This window comes from Hippocampus comes, unplaced genomic scaffold (genome assembly GCF_001891065.2).
Source record: "Hippocampus comes isolate QL1 unplaced genomic scaffold, H_comes_QL1_v1.1 scaffold179, whole genome shotgun sequence".
NCBI lineage: Eukaryota > Metazoa > Chordata > Actinopteri > Syngnathiformes > Syngnathidae > Hippocampus > Hippocampus comes.
This window is the reverse complement of record NW_017804805.1, coordinates 261009-281529: the sequence shown is the minus strand read 5'-3', so window position 1 is coordinate 281529 and position 20521 is coordinate 261009. Positions and strand designations below refer to the sequence as shown.

At 41.0% G+C, this 20521-nt stretch overlaps 1 protein-coding gene across 5 annotated transcripts in view; it reads right to left on the bottom strand.

Annotated features, from left to right (window-relative positions):
- The window catches only part of pdzd2 (PDZ domain containing 2), a 95681-nt gene that overhangs the window by 40305 nt on the left and 34855 nt on the right, over positions 1–20521 (bottom strand). For 4 of the 5 annotated variants that reach the window (XM_019896858.1, XM_019897116.1, XM_019896946.1 and 1 more), the window contains 6 exons: positions 15741–15886; positions 15396–15528; positions 10806–10859; positions 5354–5453; positions 2748–2905; positions 1293–1412 (listed from right to left, as the gene is read on the bottom strand). In XM_019896858.1, the coding sequence (XP_019752417.1) occupies positions 1293–1412; positions 2748–2905; positions 5354–5453; positions 10806–10859; positions 15396–15528; positions 15741–15886 (711 nt within the window). The remainder of the gene's footprint in view (positions 1–1292; positions 1413–2747; positions 2906–5353; positions 5454–10805; positions 10860–15395; positions 15529–15740; positions 15887–20521) is intronic. The other variant, XM_019897032.1, reaches the window with a different exon arrangement.

Genomic DNA, 20521 nt, shown 5'->3' with positions numbered 1-20521 from the left:
CTATTATTTGTTTTTCTTTTAAGTAAATTTAGCCTACTTTTGCTAAAAGAGAAAATATGGACTATTGATAGTGCCTTGAATAATATCGGCTTCTTTCATTCATGTTATGGGTATTTTTATACAAAGGAAATTTTTTTGTGCCTGTTGAAAATTAAAGTTTTCTGACATAGCCATAAAAAAATGTTGCTTTATTTATCTGACCATATTGGAATGTATTTGTTAGGTTTTCAGTCAATTAAATTTGGTTCAATAAACAATATGTGGTCATTTTTAAAATTTTCAATGAACATTCGATCAGTCCGGCCCTCGGCTTGCAGCAAAATTTTTTATCTGGCCCTCCGTCCATTTGACTTTGACACCCCTGTTGTATAGCTTTAGTTCCAAATCATAAAACAGCCATAAGATTTCTCAACCAGTTTTCATGAAGTTAATTGTCAATGCCAAAATGTTTTGGGTTTTTTTGTGTGTGTGAAAATGTTTTTTGATTTTTGTGACGTCCACGAAAACGGAATGCAGTAAGATGGAAGAACTTAAACGTCGCCATAGACTGTATGTTAATGATGGTAAAAGCACTTGGTACTTAAAAATATATATTTATACGTAAATGCACTGTATTGCATGGTGCAATGCATTTAATTAACAAAGTTATAAGGATGTCAATCCTTGTCATAATTGTGTGTTTGTGTTACTAGTAGTTTAATGTGTCATATTTAACTGTCAGAGGGTTGACGTGGATACAGTTGGGTCATCAAAACGTTCTGTCAGTTGTGGATGCCTGTTAGACCCTTAAAGCAAAATGGCCGCAAGTATCGGCCACTGTTGCAAGTACCGATACCGAAACCTGATATGGGTACTGGCCCATCGCTCATGAGAACTATACAGATTTACCCTCAGCAATCTTAAAATGGTGATTGTAACAACAGAGAGGAGAAACATTTTTGAGGAACTTTTCAATTCTCGTTGGTGAGGCACCAAAATGGGACATAAACCAATGCTAACGTGAATAAGAAAAAAATTGAATACGTTCATTTAAAAAAAATAATAAATATAAAAATATGATTTGGACGTATACGGGACAGCAATATAAAACTTGTGGTGTCATCACATCAGGGACAAAAAAGGGCAGTAAAATAGTGTGAAGTGTTACTGAATGTGTGCGTGGTTTGTAAATAAAGGCTCTGATAAGCATATATAATTTGAAGCAACAAATACTTAATTGTTGCTGAGAACATCAGTACTTGAAATAAATTTTACGGGCTTTATTCCATCTCGCATGACAAGAGTGCACTCACCTTGCCCTGGCCTTTCATCAGTACTATGCTGGAGATAATGGATGGCTGCGCAAGTCGCCATGGGGATTCCACTTGAACGGTGCTCAACGAACGTGCTGATTTTTTAATGATCTGATATTCCTGAAAGCGAAAGGCATACAGGATAACAACAACAACATTTAAAAAAACTTAGATTGCCAACCTTACAATTGGTCAGCGACAACTTCCTATATTTCCAAACACACACTGGCATAGCTGTCTTTACCCATCTTTTCATATGTTTTACCCATTTTACATTTCTACTCAGTTACTTGCGGTCATTGACCATTTCAATGTATATATTATTATGATTTAGCTAAGGGGATTTGTTTGGTTATCGCTCATGCCATGAAACAGCTTCTGTTTTGCTTTATTTTTTTAGACTCTCATTAACATAGCAATTCGAGTGACTATCTCTGAGTCACTGTTATCATGACAGCCTTTTGATGTGACACTGTGGAGAACACTAATATGAATAATTTCATTAAGAAATTATACATTTCGTTATTCCTCAAGTTTCCTAATTTCGGGATGTAATGAAATAGTCGAAAGCACCCTAACCGGACATGAGATGGAAACATTATGTAGGTCAACATACTACAGTTTCCGTGCATCTTTCTCAGCACACTAATGAGATACGTTAACAACACAAGTGGGGTTCAACAGGTTGAAACGTATTTACGGACATAATTAACATCGGTATTTATGTAAGAGAGATGGATCTCCCATTTGGTGGTATAATAAGCAGATTGTGGTAAATAGATATTATTAAATATTTTTGAGGGGGGAAAAAAAAAATTAATTGAATGGATACCAGGAAATTGAAAATGAGTAAGGCCCAGAAAAAGGTGATAGAATAAAGAGTGGTTAGCACGTTTGCCTCACAGTGGAGAAGCTGTGGTTTTGAATCTCCTGTTTGGAGTTCCTAAGAGGGCCTGTGCACTGCCTGAAATTAATCAAAATTTGTTTTCAAATCTCTAAATGACCTCGCGCCACCTTACCTCTCTGAGCCCATCCGCCCCTACACACCTGCCCGGCGCCTGAGGTCTGCGGACCAAACATTATTAAAAGTACCAAGAACTAAACTGAGGCTCAGAGGGGATCGAGCCTTTTCCGTTGCTGGTCCCTCTCTCTGGAATGACCTCCCACTGAACATTACATACTAGCCTCCTCGCTGCCCATCTTTAAAACCCGCCTCAAAACTCACTTGTATTCTTTGGCATTTGACTCAGCATGACCCAAATTATGATCTTAGTTATACTGTTTGGTGCTCTCTACCATCTTTGTTTTGCTGATTTGTTGCTTTGCGTTACTGTTGTATATGTTAGTTGCTCCATATACAGCGCTTTGTGTGCAGCGATGGCTGTTTGAAAGTGCTCAATTAATACATTTGAGTTGAGTTGAGTTGAGAAAATTACAAGTGACCATATTACTCACCTGTCTATCTACAACAGTATCCAGTTGTTGTGGTAAGGAGTGTTTTCGTCTGCCTGGCTTTGAGGACTTCTCCGCAACGCCACAACGGCTCACACCATTCTCCAGAAAGAGCTCATCATCCTCACCAACTGACTCCAAGCGACTGCTACCGCCTATGACTGGACAGAATAATGAGCTGAATCCCTTGTGAAGAACGGTTCTGTTTACAGTTTCAGTCTTTCTTTGTAACACTCATAACAGACTATGAAAAATCACACTCAAAATAGCAACTGTCTGGCACAGCTAACTGTTACCACAAAGTGAAGTTTATTAATTTTCTTCGATATATTTTATACATTTAAGGAACGGGCGTACCACATCAGCAAATACTTCAATATGTTCATAAAACTTATAGTATATGAGTGCTCTACAAGATGGTTATTTTGCAGTAACTAATCAATTTCAAATGACACAAAGTAAAAGTGATGTGTAATTTAATGTGTAAAGTAATGTGACATTTTCAAAATAATCTGCCAAACACAGTTTAAATATTTGAATGCTGCAATGAAATATCTCACCAAAAACAACAGATGTAACAACAATGTAAGCAACTATTTGAGTTACTCTGTTATAATGAATGTGAACCAGGTTATTAAAACAAGAGTGGCCAAAGACCTTTGGCAGGACTATATATTGACCGACTAATGTATGTTGGGTGTGAAAGCAACAATATAAAACAGTTCAAAAGACTGAATGTATGATCAAATGATTTTGTCTACATTGGACTGACGCATATTCAACCAACGTGACAGAAAGAGAGGGGCACTAAATATACTTCCTCGGATTTATTTTTTTGTCATTGCAAAATGCTGTCTACGTTATCTTCAATTGACACAACAAATGGTTAATGAAAATTACCCTTTGATAAACATCAAATTAGTTGTCAGCTTGGCTGAACTTTAGCGAACTGAACTTTACCAAAATGTAAGTGGAAGTTCTAATCGAACACCAGCCATTTTAGATTTTTGATGAATTGTCATCTGTCGAGCGATCTTTTACTAGCGGCTCCCATATCTGCCTTGGCTCATGAGGGTTACCAAACTAGGGCTAAACATGGCATCAAAACCAGTGGAACGGCTCAGCGGAACGCCGCAAAATCTATCTATGATCCCCCCATTTGTGTTGTTTGGATCCAGTGGTTGTTGGTCAGTCAAAGCGCTAACTGCAAAATGTAAAGCAATACTTGAAGCATTTCAATTGCTCGTGAATTGTTTTAGGATCATTGTTTAGATTAATCATACTTGTGTGTCTTAAATATACAGACATCTGTGTGTGTGTGTGTATATATATATATATATATATATATATATATATATATATATATATATATACAGTAAATATTCCCATCCCCGGAATTCCATGTAAAGGAATATCCTTCACCCGGAACAAAAGCCTGTGCATTAATATTTTGACTACGATATTACATGTTACCGGAACTTGCGTAAGCGGAAATTCCATTACCCGTAACCCGGATTGAGACGTCATGCCGCGGGAGCTTAAATACACGCATCGCCCACCCGGTTTGTGCCCCCCCTCCCAAAGAACAACAACAACAATGTGAGTAATCTGAATGAAAAGTATTTCCTTTTAGCCCAAGTGGAGTTGAAGTGAGGTAAATAAGCTTACGCATGAAGAATGTCTGCGGGTATAGGAGTCTTCCCTGAGGGACGCCCACATGCCGCGTCAAAGCAGCAGTCAGGTCGTGAGAAGCAGGCGCGGATGCGACGCGGGATGAGACACTATTTTTCTTGTAATGTTGCTTGTGCATCTCTGAGGACGTGCATCCTTGCGTCTGTTTATGTGTGTTTGCCAAAGATCGGCCTGAACGCTCCCCCGACCTTTGATCCGTGCTTCAGCTGGTCAGCCTCTGTGGATGTGACAAATTCCACTGGGAGGGAAAACTGGAAAGGCTGAGCTCGAATGCGAAGCAATGAGGCGTGGAACAAAGGTCCATTCATTTTGGGGGCAAAATAATTATTTAATGCTCCACTAGGCAGCAGCAGCATACAGTGGACTTGAGGTTTTGCATTTCTTTCATTGAGATATTTTAAAAACTCATTATTATGTTAAAGAAATGTTTCAAAATTTCACCAAAGGTTTTGTGAAAAAGATTTGAAGTGATAGCTCCTTGAAGAAAAGGAAGAAAAAAAAGGAATTGCAGTCCTAGTCCCAGGGTAATAATAGTTTCAGATTTTTAATTTTAGTTAATTTTCATTTAGTTTGGAGTTTAGTTTTTTTCTTTTAATTCTGATAGTTTTAATGAATTCTTCGTGGGTTTTTTAGCTTTGAGTAGATTTATTTTTTAATGCTATGATAGATATATATATATATATATATATATCTATATATATATCTATATATATATATATATATATATATATATATATGTGTGTGTTTATCAATCCATCCATCCCGTGGAAGGGTAAAGGAGGGTTTGAAAATGTCTGCCACTGAATGAGTTTTAATATGGGCAACTAAAATGACATTTAGGGGAGAGTCAATTAGTCGTGGAACTTCTCTTTTGCCGCTTGAGCTCCACTTTCATGGGAGTTCACACCATTACTAACCCTGGGATTGACTGCAAAGCTTTATGGTTGCAGGACTGCAGGAAGATCCTTGAACTGCCTCTGTCTGGCATGTGTCCTCGACTTTGTCCAGGTTAGTCAACTGTAAGCAAAAAAAAAAAAAAAAACCCAAAAAACAAAGAACTGGTTACTGCTGGTATTCATAGTTTTCAAATACTCTTTCATTTTAATTACCAGTACATATTTTTTAAGAAAAAGAAAAAAAATCATGAGGGAAGCCTGAGTAGAGAGGTTCTGGGCTTGAGTTTCTGCTCAGGCCCCACTGTGTAACGTTTGCATGATGACCCAGTGCTTGCAGTTTTTCTCTAGGCACTGCAGCTTCTTTCCACATTTCAAAAACATGCATGTTAGGTATCATGCAGCCTACTGCTCATATGTATCGGAGTGTAAATGGTATTCTGTATCCCTCACCAAATATGGATTGATGGTCAAAGGCCACCATACTCAAGTGCATGCAGACTTCAGAAACGGATCAGGAAGTGAATTCAAGCCAGTAACTTGCCAACTAGTGACAAGGTTTAGAGAAAAAAATTGTTTATACCTATGTGCCAAACAGCAGCTCAGACGACCCCGCCCTTATTCAAGTCCCTGGAGAGGGTGCTGGATTGTCGTCCCTAGACTGCATATTTTGCTTCAGTGTGTGTCCAATTGAGACCCTGAAGGGCATCTGTGGGAGGAGTGGTCTCTCTGATCTAAACCAGAGTGGTGCTTTGTTATGGACTTCGGTGTTCATCACGTATTGTCCATAACGAAAAGCATGTTCAAATATGAGTGGTGAACATACACAGAGATAATTTTACAGTTTACCCCCAGCGAGTCCCAGGGACTCGCTGATCAGAAAAGCATGAGTCCCATTATGCATTTAGTGAGTCCCAAATTTCGAATACTGAAATGGTCTACTTATTCAATTGCATATGATAATAACACAAACAACAACATATACATGCAATTACAAAAAATGCTGCAAAAATTTAAATAATTCAGTAGCAGGCCTGAGGATTTCGGAAATTCACGGTAACCGTTTTTCGGTTCCGTCGGATTACCCAATGGGAAACCACGGTAACTAATTTTGGGTTCCGTAAACCTTCATCATGGGAACCCATTTTTCTATTTTGACTGATATTCATAATCAAGAATTCTGAAACTCAAAAGTACAATGTTTCAAGGGTAAATGTTTGAAAACTATGCATTAAAAATGAGCATTACATCAGCAGCGGTGTACTCCAGGTTTATTCAACAAAATAAATGGATCAAAATATGTTGTACTCATATGGCATCATGAATACAGCATACCACAAAATCAGAGTATTTTTTCCAATCTCACACTTCAAAGATTAATTTACTGGTAATCATGAATACAGGTAAATATTGACGTGGCTTGACATCCTCTATCCAAGACGATGTATGTGTAATCTACTATCAATTTGACGAAAAAATCTAACACACGTCATCATTAGTTCTACCAACAGTTAACATTAGCATTACTACCCCTTGTGACAAATGTATTATTCCTAAAGTTACCATGCTACAACCAGTAAATTATAGAATAACCAATACTGTTTAATATTTTTCATAGCGATTAGCCTATAGATCAAATGACCAACTTGCTTCGTAATCGTGCCTCGCGTCGTATCTCGCTCTCGTGTTCTGTGCATACATCACAGGTGAGTTAAGTGATACGCCCTTCGAACGAATCATACGAAAAATCACACTGGCATTCCCATTTCTTAAATGTCGTAATTAGGAGACCTTTGTGAGTTTTTTTCGCCGCCATCTCAAACTTTCATCCGCACGATTCCTCAGTTTGCGGACTGAAATAGCAACCCGCACGCGCACATAACGTTATCTGCTCCGTCCCCCCCCCCCAACACTGAAAACAAAACAAAACGAAAGTAAATTAGAAGAAACACACTCACACACCACACCACAAACACACATACAGACACTGTGAAATTGCGCTGATCACACAGGAGAGATTTGATCGCGTACAGTCAACTCGTGTGCGGTGACTTTTATAGGAGACGATTTTTCGGTCTCGTCAAAATGACGCCACGGAAACGATACGCTACCGTAACGACAGTTACCGTGAAATCCTCAGGCCTGCCGTAGTTTTTTTTGTAGTTGTTGTTTTGACTGAGAAATTTCCTTGCATCACAAAAACGCACATTATTTGGAACTGTGCGTCCCACGGGAAAATTATGCGTCTAGGACGCGGGACGCAGAGGTAACGAGATGGCTGCATACAGTATGTGCAACTGGCACCCGGACACCCAGGGCCGCAGTTACATGATGGACTTCGTAGCCCTGTCATTGGTCACATTTTTTGGACACTCGAGTGAAGAGAGGAATGGAGCTGTGAATTGATCACCACCTGGTGTTGTCTCCAATGGTGGGGGGAGGTTGCCAGTCTGACCAGGCACACCTAAACCTATTTTGAGGGTTTGTACAAACGAGGTGACCATGTTTCATCCTTCCGTTATTGAGGCAGCTGACTGACTGGAGCTACGGCTGTAAAGTGGGCATGTCGTTCAGGCCATCCCAGAACCAGTTGATAGACAGCATTTAGTCGCACTGTCTGTCTATTCACTCTACCCGCCTGAGATGAACTGAATTCCATTAATACATTCCAGCCCCTCAAAATCACCATTCTTTTGGGTTTGCGTGTTTAGTAAATAAAATACAGTACTGGATAAAAACATAATAATCAAGAATGTAAATAAATAAACTGGTTACATAAAGTGTAATTACGGTCCTATATGCTGTGCGCTTTTTATGGCCTCATGAGTAATATGGGGAACATGCCCGGTTTGTCTCATTGAGCCTCAGGGTGTGAGTTTAGGGTTAGCTATGTACTGTTTGGCTTCTTGCAAGTGTTCTCATTGTGTATTTGACCATTTGTCCCAATCAATAAACAGCTCTAAGTGTATCACTGACTACTTATTTCACTTCACTCAAGCGGCATCATATCTGAAGCCTGCATGTAAATAATTTTTTGGCTCACGATACAAAGCAAAGATTCTACCATGCGATTGTCTATCATTTAAAGCCTGTTTGTCGTCAAAACTTTCAGGGATCGTGAATTTGCACAATGAGCTCATTTTCAGCTGCCAATGCGGCCAGTTGTGCGCCAGTCACACATTAGACATCAGATTGTCAGCCAGTGAATTCTACATGTGCTTGAGTGACAACGCCAGTGGAAGGGACGCCATCCTACAGCAACTTTTTCCTCTTGACCATGTGAGAGTGCAATCAACCAAGACACCAAGCAGGACCATAGAAGAATATTTCAGAAGATTTTAGTGTTATTTATGGTGCACTTCCCACATTTTTAGTCTGTGGCTCATTCTAGCGAAGCACTATCCTTATGCGTTGTAACTGGTTGTAAACGTGATGAATTGGACTTTTCAGCAATTCAAAAGTACCGAAAATTCCGGGCTACAGACCGCACCTGATTAAGAGAAGCATGCTCAGATTTATTAAGAAAAATCAATTTTGTAAGTATATGCGCCGCACCGTATTATAAACCGTTGGCCAATGAGTAGGCGGGGGTTTGCTTCTGCGTCCCTGACGCCTGGAGCGCCTCCGGGTGAGGCCGCGGACGCGGTCCCCCGCTGAACCCCCGCAGAAAAAAAACGCAAAATTTCTTAAGGTTAAAATAATCTCCATATTTTTATGAGCATGATATATGCATTTGCACAACAAAATTACGCTGAAACACATCATAAGAGCCCAGACAAAGAGAGATCTTGATGCGCATTTGCGTAATTACGAGGAGAAATACTGCAGCCCACTAGGCTGTAAATTAGAGCTAAGATCGGTCCTAAAAAAATCGAGCCCGACCCAAACCAGCCTGAGGGTATTTAAGCGCGACCCGGCCCGAGCCCGATCACTTAACTTGATTTGCAGGCCCGAGCCCGAAGCAAACCCGACATTTCATATTTTATTTGTGATGACTCGGGAGGAGGAGGGGTGATTTCTGATAACAAAGCCTGTCCTTTGGAACGAAATCTAAGTTAAACAAGACTGTATAAACATTTACATCTTTTATATTTCTGTTTATGAAGAGGTTACATAAACCGACCATTTTCCATCATTGACGGATTTTTTTAAGAGTGGACGGGGAAAATTTAAGGCCGTCTGCCATTTTGACGGTTTGAAAATTGGGCCGTAAACCACCGCAGCAGTACGTCCTTAAGAATACAGCGCGGCACTTTAAGAGAGAGTAGCAGAGAGACAAAGACGAACAATGACGGGTGGATACGCGACAGAGACTGGAAGGAGTTCTTTGAATTGTTATTGCAAGAGTTTAGTACAGTACGTGTTGTGATGAGGCGACTTCTGTTTTTTTTTTTTGCGAACCATGGTCTCTCGTGGCCAAAACTATTAACGGCCTCGAAACAAAAAAAAAAAAGTCAGCGAGAGAGAAGTCCGACCCGACCCGAACCCGAAGCAATGACTGACATTTTAAGGCCCAACCCGACCCAAACGGGTCGGGTCGGGCTCGGGCTCGATCTTACCTCTACTTTAAATAGAATAATGCAGTCACCTTTTTTATTTACAGTCCGAGTGAGAGGCAAATCAATTGTCAGATGGTCTTCGTCCATATTTATTATTTCATCTGGGCTGATGGAATTCTCCGCTATCTTTGTTTGTGTGAATGTGCGGAACGAAGCAAGTTTGTCCTCGTAATTGGGAGGGAGCTGCTGACACAACGTCGTGCGTGCCCTAATAGACAGACTTTTCCGTTTCATGAATCTATAACACCACGACGGCCCACCTTTAAAACCTTTAAAAGCTTTGGTTGTCTTTTTACACTGGCTCAGTTCTTCTTGCCGGAGCCTCCACCTTCGCACCATTGACTCGTCTCTGCCAAGATTATGGGCAGCAGCTCGATTTCCTTCTTTAACTGCCAGAGTGATCGCTTTTAGTTTAAAAGCTGCATCATATGCTTTTCATCTGGTATTCTCTATGTTGATCAGGGTTAGAAGAAAGACTGAAATAAGGAAGTTGTTTTTACCGGTAATCATACAATTTCATTGGACCCCTGTGTCCTACTCATTCATTTTATTGGTCGACTGTTGCCGGGTAACACATTTTTCCCCACTACGGCAAAAAGTGCGGAAGTTGTGATTAGTCATACAATCTCATTGGACCTCAGTGAACGACACATTCATTTTATTGGTCCATGTTTTTCCCGCGATGGAAAAAAAAAATAATTAAAAAGCCGCTTCATACTACACGCCCCAGTGTTGAAAGTGTGGAAAAAAAGTAGCGGCTTGTAATCCGGAATGTACGGTAAGTGGCAATAATAAATGGTATAAAAAAAATCAACCATAATACCATTCCCAAATTGTACCACTTGGGAGCAAAAAAAACCTGAATCATTAGTGTGACAACCAGTTTAAGGCAGCCAAAACGAGTCGGAGATGCTAACCAGATCTGGTAAACTGGTGGATGGGTGGTGACGGAGTCCGACATCAGATTCCTCCTGTGTGTGACAGAGAGAGAGAGAGAGAGAGAGAGAGAGAGAGAGAGAGAGAGAGAGAGAGAGAGAGAGAGAGAGAGAGAGAGAAGAAGGTTTCCTGGACAGCCGTTACTACAGTGGACATCTTATCATGTTATCAGGTTACAGGGTGCATGAAAGGGTCAATGTCTGTAGGATTAGTGCTGTCAAGCAATTAAAAAAATTGTGAGATTAATTATGATCTGTAATTAATTGATCTAATTAATCTAAATTTTAATCTCATCTAAAAATTGCAGAAAAAACTATTTTCATTTTAAATTCATTACATTATTGAAGCAGATCAAAAGATTGACATCACGTAAAAAGTCGTATTATAAAGTCTTTTATTGTTTTTAAATAGACTTGAACAGATGCAGCCCTCGCCATTTACTTTCTGCTGCATTTGAGACTCGTCCCAAATCCGACCTGCAACATTTAGTTTTGACCACCAGGGGGAATATTACTATTTTGTTTGATTTTGTTAATCTCCAAATAATTACAAAATAAAAATAAAATAGAACATCAGGTCCATAAAAAAGTACTTAGGTTAACATCAAAAACAGTAAGAACACTTTTCTGAGCAATACAAGTACTGAACACTGAACTTGCTTCAGATAATAAAAAATAAAAAAAACAGACCCTTAAATCACAGTGCTGTAAGTTAGCACTTCAGAAATAACACTGTTCATCATTACAAAATGAAGTGCTCAGATAAACATCAATCACTTCTCGTAGGCTACAGAGGGCACAGCAGCTATGCTGACTTCATGCCTCGTACGTGGGTTGTTCTCCTCGAGTTTAGTTTGGTGAAGAGCTATGCTATGGCTAGCTAAATTGCTAAGGCTTTCGGTGCTAACGTTAGCCGTGGCTGCACTCGCGACTGGGTGCTTTGCATTAAAACCCTTATAGGAAAAACGTCCGAGAAACTTGAGCTGCTTCGGTGGGAAGCAAACTCTTTCTTACAAATTAGGCACACCACTCTACCTTTATCAATGGTGCCGTCAGGGCGTTTTTGGAATGTAAATTGTCCATTCATTGTGCCGAGAACTCTCACATGCTCCTACATTTTCACCTCTCGTTTTCTCACCACTGCTTACTTAGCCCGCCCAACTCCAATGGGAGCCTATCAGCTTCTCCTAAACAAGCCCAAACATAATGACAGCCAATCAACGTCCACTTCAGGCTGTGACTGACCAGTTTGCCCACCCTCAACACCTCGTACACAGGAAGCTAACACAGAAAGAGCGATACAAAAAGGCACCCCACCTACAGAAACAATAAAACTAGAGATTAAAATTAAGATTAACGCGATTAAAAAACAACGCGCTAAATGTGACTGTAATTAATTAGTCGCGATTAACGTGATAAATTGACACCTCTATGTAGGATATCAATTGGACTGCGCATAATGGTCTGCTCCGCACCAGATCTGCAGAGTAGGGATTCAAATGCAAAATGTTGCCATTTCAAGAGCCTAATGACAACTAATCAAAAAATATCACAGTTGGTGGGGTTCCATCCAACTGTTTTTATTCAAACAATCAAAAATTCCCAAAATAAACCTGAATTAGAACACTTGGAAGAAAAAGGCCTCTAAAATTTGCAAAAGATTTTTCTTGCTTGGAGGGGGTTGATTTTTTTAGCATACAGTTCAAGGGAAATCTGATTTTGGCTATGGAAACAGATTTTGAAAACGAACAATGACAGGACCGAACACCACGTATGGTTGTAACGAAAAAATAGCAGCAGCTGATTAAGGTATGAGTGGAAGGGGAGGAAAAAAATTGTAAAATTGAAGCAAACATTCACACGGCAACACGCCTGCATTCCCATACAGACAGAGAACGATGCAGTGGTCTCCTTATCTCCTTAACAGAAACAGAGTTCTTTGGCGTCTCCTTCTCATGACAGCTTGGTATACGGTGAATGCTGACACAAGAGTGATCAGAGATCTTCCAAACCATTAAAGCTCTGTCAACAATATGTCCATGATCAGCTGAGTGTCTTGTGGCAGAGAGACACTCTCATATGCCATCATTTCCACTCAATATTCTCAAAAATAATAACAAATGGAAACGGGCAGACGTTGCATATTTGGTTTGGGCATTTTAATTAAATCTGCTTAAAATTTTTGAAACATTTGGATGGAAACTCCATTACCGTATTTTCTGCACTAAAAGGTGCACTGGATTACGAGGCGCACCTTCAATGAATGACCTATTTTGTAATTATTTTCATATATTGCACGCACTGGACTATAAGGTGCAATCTACAATGCGGCCACTAGATGGAGCTACAGGTACGTCTTTGTCCGTCTCCGTGCCTTCTCTTCTTCCGTTAGACTTGAGAGGCATTCATGACCGCCTCCAAAAAACATAAATTAACGATTAGCTCAATGAAACTACGAAAAATGAAAACACAGTAATGCATCAAAACAGAAAATCACAAAATATTCTATAGCCCCCCCGACAGAATTTATTTTGGCATTTCCTTGAGCGTAGCTGCAACTGAACGATCAGATGTCAGTAAATTGGGAGGGACTGGACTGTCTCAGAAGTGTTTGTTATTTATTCCTTTGTTGTGTACTGTATTCACAAACGAGGAAATCACTAAATAAATTCTGTAGTGGAGCTATAGAATTTATTTTGTGATTTCCTCGCTTGATTTTCTGTTTCGATGCATTATTTTCAGTTTTCGTGGTTTCATTGAAGGAATCGTTAATTTACGTTTTTTTCGAGGTGGTCATTAACGCCTCTCGAGTCGAATGGAAGAAGAGAAGGCACGGAGACGGAAAAAGACATACCTGTATTTGTTGAGACTGTGAAAACCATTAATAAAGTGTGCGTTTTAAAAAAACAACACCACAGTTCTCCTTTTTTTGGAGCTGCAACAAACACTTATTTGATAAAGCAGCAACACAGTTCACTGAACCAACAGCAGGTTATAACATTGTAAGCATCTCTCCAGCGAGGAAACATCTTGGGGTCAACATATTACCGTAATGACCATACACAAGGTGCACCGGATTTTAAGGCGCGCCGTGACCTTTTAAGAAAATGAAAGACTTTTCGGTGCGCCTTATAGTGCGGAAAATACAGTAGTGTCATATTTTACTAACATGAAACTTTCATGCACCATGTACAATTTGGGGATAGTGATAACTGAAGTGTGTATTCTGCACATATTTAGTCATGCAATTATAACTTTCTCATGTCCACAGTGAAATTCTGTTTTGTAGCCAGATGTGTCCTTGAAGCACACTACCTCATCAGTTAGACATATGAATGCACCAGTTGATTCAAGCTAAAAATCGGTTTAGGAGTAACGAAAGTCCTGATGCCACACCATAAGTTTCGGTACCGCCCTTCTGATGATATAAATATGATGTGAATCCCTCTCTTCTTCGCACTCGTGACCACCGCAGCCATTGTTTGTAAACGGCGGGTGCCCGGAATATTCTGTTATTAAAAGCTTCGAAGAAACTGTCCATTGACTCCAGCCTGTGTTTGGACAACTAATATCCTTATCATCCGAAATTCAACGAACACGTGGAGGAAAGAAGGCCACTTTCCCCCAACATTTGGTGACCCCGACATGATTTCGGTCAACAGACAGAACAACAAGCCTGCTTGCTTGATTCTATTTACCATGTTTAATAGGTTAAAGGAAAAAAATCCTAAAGTGGCTCTTACATCTTCCTATTTTTCTGAATGTGGCCCTCGAAGGAAAAAGTCTGCACACCCCTGACCTAAAGCCTCTCGTGGGTGGAATACAGCCCATTAGGTCATTATAGGGCTTTCCATGCCACAAAGAAAGGCACTAGCCATCAGCTAGCTTGCAAGCTAACCAGGGCGCCTCTCTGGATGGGCAGCGAGATGGTCGACGGCGTCAACTCCGCACTTAGTGTTGTTGATGTGTGAGTCCGCATAAAAGACAGTTCAGGCAAAGTCAACCATTTACTAAACAGGGTGGCACATGTAACTCAGCCTGTGGCTCACATGACAGAATTTAACACTTTGTTGTACACCCACAATATGATGGTAGCCTGAGTAACACCAAATACATAACACTCAGGAATTTAAATAACAATACCCAGCTGTTCTGTAAATTGTGGCATTCAGAGAAATGCATTTTTGGGGTGGAGTGGTACCAAGCAAGCTAACTGAATGCTGTAGTGGTAAAAATGAATCAAGTAATGGAAAAATATAATTTCAATGAAGTTTTGAAGTTGCGTAGAGTGTAAATAAAAACATAATACTTTATCAAATCTTTTTCAACTTATAATGAATTAAATACACTACAAAGACAAGATATTTAATGGTAGCTTTCAGTACCTCTAACAAGGTTATGAACCACTGGCTTAGCAAAAAGTAGCCACCCATGTGTGACCTAACCTGAAAAAAGTACCCAAATCCCATTATCTTGATCTAGGTTTCTGTCTCCAGAGATAGCCTATATGCACTACAAATCACAAATGATCATCTTTTGTTTCCTCCTTAAGTGTGTGTTAACGTGTGTTACCCTGCTGGCAACGATGAGCTGAACGAGACCAGATGAAGAGCGGAGGATAGAAACGGCCTCTTGATGGGTAAGACCCACTAGTGACTGACCATTAATCATAAGCAACTCATCACCAGCTTGAAGACGGCCATCCCTGTTATACAAATACAAATGGAAATGCATGGAAACAGTTTTGAAGTAGACCCTTATCACTTTCAAAGGTCCTACTTTAATTTAAGCCTTGATTGTATTTTAAAATGTCCTTTTGATCATTACAAATAAAATAAGAGGTAAAAAAAATCTAGCTACAAAAATTGTGAACAAAAAAAAAAAACACACTTGAGATAAAGCAGTAGAAAACCAAACCTGTGAATTGTTCCTCCCTCCTCAATATGAGCAATGATAATGCCATGAGGCGAGCGCTTGGAACCACGCCCACCAGTTATCTGAATGCCCAAGCCCTCTTGACCCTTCACCAGGTGCATTTTCCAGATGTGGCAACCCTCGCTTGGCTATAAAAAAGAAGAAAAACAAAAACATAGATCATGTTAGTATTGTTTCATGTGTCACAAAGCACATCTGATTCCTAGGAAAAGAGAATCTTAAATGAGTATTGAAACTGATGGGTTTTTTTTCAAATAGATAAAGGAAAGCATGTGTTATTATAAGGTATATGCCAAATGAAATGTATCCATGCGCAGAAGTCACAGGCTCTTGTCTTGTGAGATAGTCGGCCACAAACTACAGGCTGGATACCTTAAAGCACTGATGTCAAACTCAAGGCCCAAGGGTGAGATCCGGCCCGCGCGACGTCATTTATGTGGTCCATCAAGTGTGCCGACTATTGTTTCGAACAATATTTGAGATGGAGATGGGATTTGTTACCACGAACCCCCATTTCAAAAAATTTTCGAAATAGCTGTACAAATAATTTACTGGCTTCTGATTTAAAAGCTAGTTTGTTGTCGATAAGGGGATATAAGGGGGTCTTATGGGTTCACAGTCATAACAGCCGTCAGAGAGAAACCATACCTTGGATGTGGATTGCGAGAGTAATGAGTTTGACACCCCTGCCTTATAGTGTCATAAGAAGACTACGATCCATAAATCAGCAAATGAAAACGAACAATCAATGAAAGATGGTAGCACATAACACTAACAGGTAAAAAACAGGAAGGCCAGAAATGGAACAGAACCGTGCACCGATGCACTGTTAGGCGGACGTGCTAACCAATCGTCCACCATGCCACCCGACTATGTAAGTAACCATAACCATTTTTAGGGAGTGCATCTATTTTTCCAATTGTGTACTCTGAGTTGCTATCACCCACATGTATATATACATATATGAATGAGAATCTGCTATGAACGATGAATCCCAGTTTCCTCGATGTGATTGTACCTCACTGTGTGTAACAATGTTCAAGAATTTTTTTCTCTTACTATGTATGTTGCTTAGCACCTTAATGCAGGGACTTCTTCAAATGTGGCTTGTATTCCGTTGTTGCCACTCAAACCTGGCACTGTCTGCATGCTAGCTGCAGCGGTTACTTACTACTTGGGTCAGCCTGCCACATTGGGCAGGGATGACCAAACCTTTTTGACCGAAGATCTATTTTTGAAGCGACCAACATCCCGCGATCGACCCGATGGCGCACGTGCAAGCATATACACACGCACGCACGCACGTGGGCGCCCAACCATGCACAAGCGCGCATATGCACGAGCGCCACGATGAGCAACAGCCGGAACGGCCCCTCACATGAACGAAACCGAAACACACAGACACCTCCATTTCCTCCTCCCACCGCTCGCGGTCGACTTGGGACCAGTCTGCTGCCTCCTGGTCGATCACAATCGACATATTGGGCAGCCCGCCTTAAAATCAGGGGTACCGTATTTTCACACCTATAAGGCGCCATTAAAAGTCTAAAATTTTCTCCAAAGTGGACAGCACGCCTTATAATGCGGAGCGTCTTGTGTATGCGCTGAGTACCAAAACCTGACAGAGAGCCGACACGCATTTATATAAAGAAAAGGCGGAAGTGAATGAGGACAGGCATGCGGCGAAGAAGTCGGCCAATCAGTGAAGGGTGGGCGTGTAAGTGGACACTAAATGCATGCCCCAAGCAGGTACCAGCACCTGTATGAAATGTGGGTATGTGCATTATTGCAAAACAACTTCAGTTTTGGTTTCTAAGAACCCCCAAAAATGAATTCTACAAAGAGACACGCCTACGAAGCTCAGTTCAAACTTTAAGCCATCGGTTATGCGGACAAACATGGGAATCGAGCAGCCGCGAGAGAATTTAAGGTCAACGAATCCATGGTTCGCAAATGGAGGAAGCAGGAGAACGAGCTTCGCCAAGTGGTAAAGACGAAGCTGAGTTTCCGTTGAAAGAAGGCGAGGTGGCCCGAGTTGGAAGACCAACTGGAGCGGTGGATTCTTGATCAAAGAGCAGCCGGCAGAAGCGTCTCCACAGTCACCATTCGACTGAGGGCAAAAACTTTCGCCAAAGAATTGAAAATTGAACATTTTCAAGGAGGTCCATCTTGGTGCTTTCGCTTCATGAAACGGCGCCATCTATCCATGAGAGTGAAGACGACCGTGGCTCAGTAACTTCCAGCGGACTACAAAGAAAGGCTGGCCATTTTCCGCACCTACTGCAGTCAGAAGATTGCCGACAAACGCATCCAGCCTAATCACATAACCAACATGGACGAGGTCCCGCTGACTTTCAACATCCAACAATACGGTGCGCCGAATGGTTGTGAAAATACGGTAATTCGTTGACTAGCTTAGCGCCGTTGTTTGCGCATGAGAGGTGACCTAAAGGAAAAAAATTCAGTTGTCATCTGACTGGTTGCCCTGTATGTCAATCAAGTAACAGGATTGATGATAGGCTGACATCGTACATTCTGCTTTACTTAGCGCCGTTGTTTGAATGGCAGCGCCACCACTGAAGCGTGTTCGACACTTGTCATGTGAAAGCCCGCCAACCGCCAACTGATCCCAAGGCGACCGCGAGGTGTGTAGGAAAAAAAAAAGTTGTTTTTTTTTTTTTGGACAGGAAATCAGTGTTGCCAACTTAGCGACTTTGACGCTATATTTAATAAGTATTCAGACCTTCTCAAGCGACTCTTTTTTCCAAAAAGTGACTAGTGACAATCTAGCGACTTTTTCTGGTGTTGTTGGAGACTTTTGGAGTCTGTGTGGTGAAAGCGCGTTGTTCTCAATGAGCAGCACCGGGTGCTGTTGTGGCCCCGCACCCAAATGAAGCCACTGCTGGCTGATCGCGCTAGGTTTACAATCTGGGCTGGATTTAAATGTAAAACTTTTCTTTCTCTAAAATAAACTAAAAAAAAACATCAACAAATAAAAATTACAAAAGAAAAAAAGATAAGAAAAAAACATCCCCACTAAGTAAATCACACGCCCTGGTGACATCATTTAGCGACGTTTAGGACAGCCAATAACTAATTTCCTTACCGATGAGTTGGAAACACTGCTGGAAGTTAATGACTGTTAACAGTAGCGAGCAGCTAGCGATTACAGCCAAAACGTCAACATGGCTGAGAGGAAACGGGCCAAGAACTACCATTTTCTCCCTGAGTGGGAGCAAGATTATTTGTTTTGTTTATTCTCATTCAAAGCCTGTTTGTTTGATTTGCAATGCAACAGTGGCTTTGGTGAAGAAAGCGAATCTGGAGTGGCATTTCACAACGGTACACAGGATCTATGAGACGGATTTCCGGACTCGGGGGGAATGATGCTGAACACACAGACTTGCTGCTTCACACGGATGTTAGGTGGTTAAGCAGAGGTAAATTTTTGACCAGATTTACGGAGCTGTTGCCTGAAATCAAGGTCTTCCTGAGGCTTTCAAAACATGGGGATCACCATAAAAAGCTTGAGGTCCACCAATGACCTTGAGATTTATCTTTCCTCACTGATCTCACTGGCAAGCTCAATGAATTGAATTCAGAGCTGCAGGGTAAGGGTAAAGATATAGTCAACATGATGAGTTCAGTGAGCACATTTAAAAGCAAGCTAAAGCTGATGTCCAACAGGCTGCAGCTTGGTAACCCGTGCAACTTCCCTCACATGCAAGCAGAACTACAACGTCAAGGGAAAGATGTGACAAAGCTTGACAGTGCACGTTATGAGGAGCATGTTCAGAGCATCTCGTCAGAGTTTGAGAGGCGTTTTACTGACTTTGCATCCATCGAGCCTATAGTCAGCTATATGTGTTATCCATTTGATGCAAGTGTTGAAGTTGGTGACATTGCCGCCAAAGTCAAATCACTTTTCAACTTTGAAAGCTCCAGTCTTGAGGATGAGATTCTGAGATTGCAAAATGATATTGAGATCAAAGCCAGATCAACGTCTGCTCAACCTGGAGAGCATGTAGTGTTCTGGAAACTACTGGTGGCAGAGAAGTATCCCAATTTCAGAAGATGTGCTTTCAACCTGACAGCTCTTTTTGGATCAACCTATTTGTGCGAATCTGCTTTCTCGCACATGAACATCATCAAGTCCAAGTACAGATCAACACTGACTGATGGTCACCTTGCAGCCTGCCTACATCTTGCAACCAGCTCCTACACTCCTAACTATGAAAAGCTAGGCTCCTCCTCAGAGTGCCAGGTTTCCCACTAAGGTAGGAAGTAATTTCCTTTTTTTTCAAACAGAGACCTAACTGTTTCGTAGCAGTTTTTTTCTGTTTGGTTCATATTAAGGTCAGTAATGGTTATTGCTCATCATGCATATTTTCTTACCCCTCCGGAATGCCCAGAGGACCAACATCAAAACCAACAACTCAACGGCCCATTTTGTCAACATTGTTCTGTTAATGCAGCAAGCTGGGGCTCTTCCCCCATCTTGTTCAAATGGAATATGGTGGGAGCCCGAGATGCATAAACTGTGTTGTCTAAAACCCACAACTCAATGGCCCATTTTGTCAACATTGTTCTGTAAATGGTTCCCCCATCTTGTTCAAATGGAATGTGGTGTTTTTTTTTCACATTAGCATGCGAATGGTCAGCCAGTTGGCTGCCCTTTCGACATTCTATGTAGAAAAGTCAAATGGTGTGGCCCTGGGAACTTTATTGTTTTAATGTTTGTGGGGGAGGGGGCAGACGTTGAC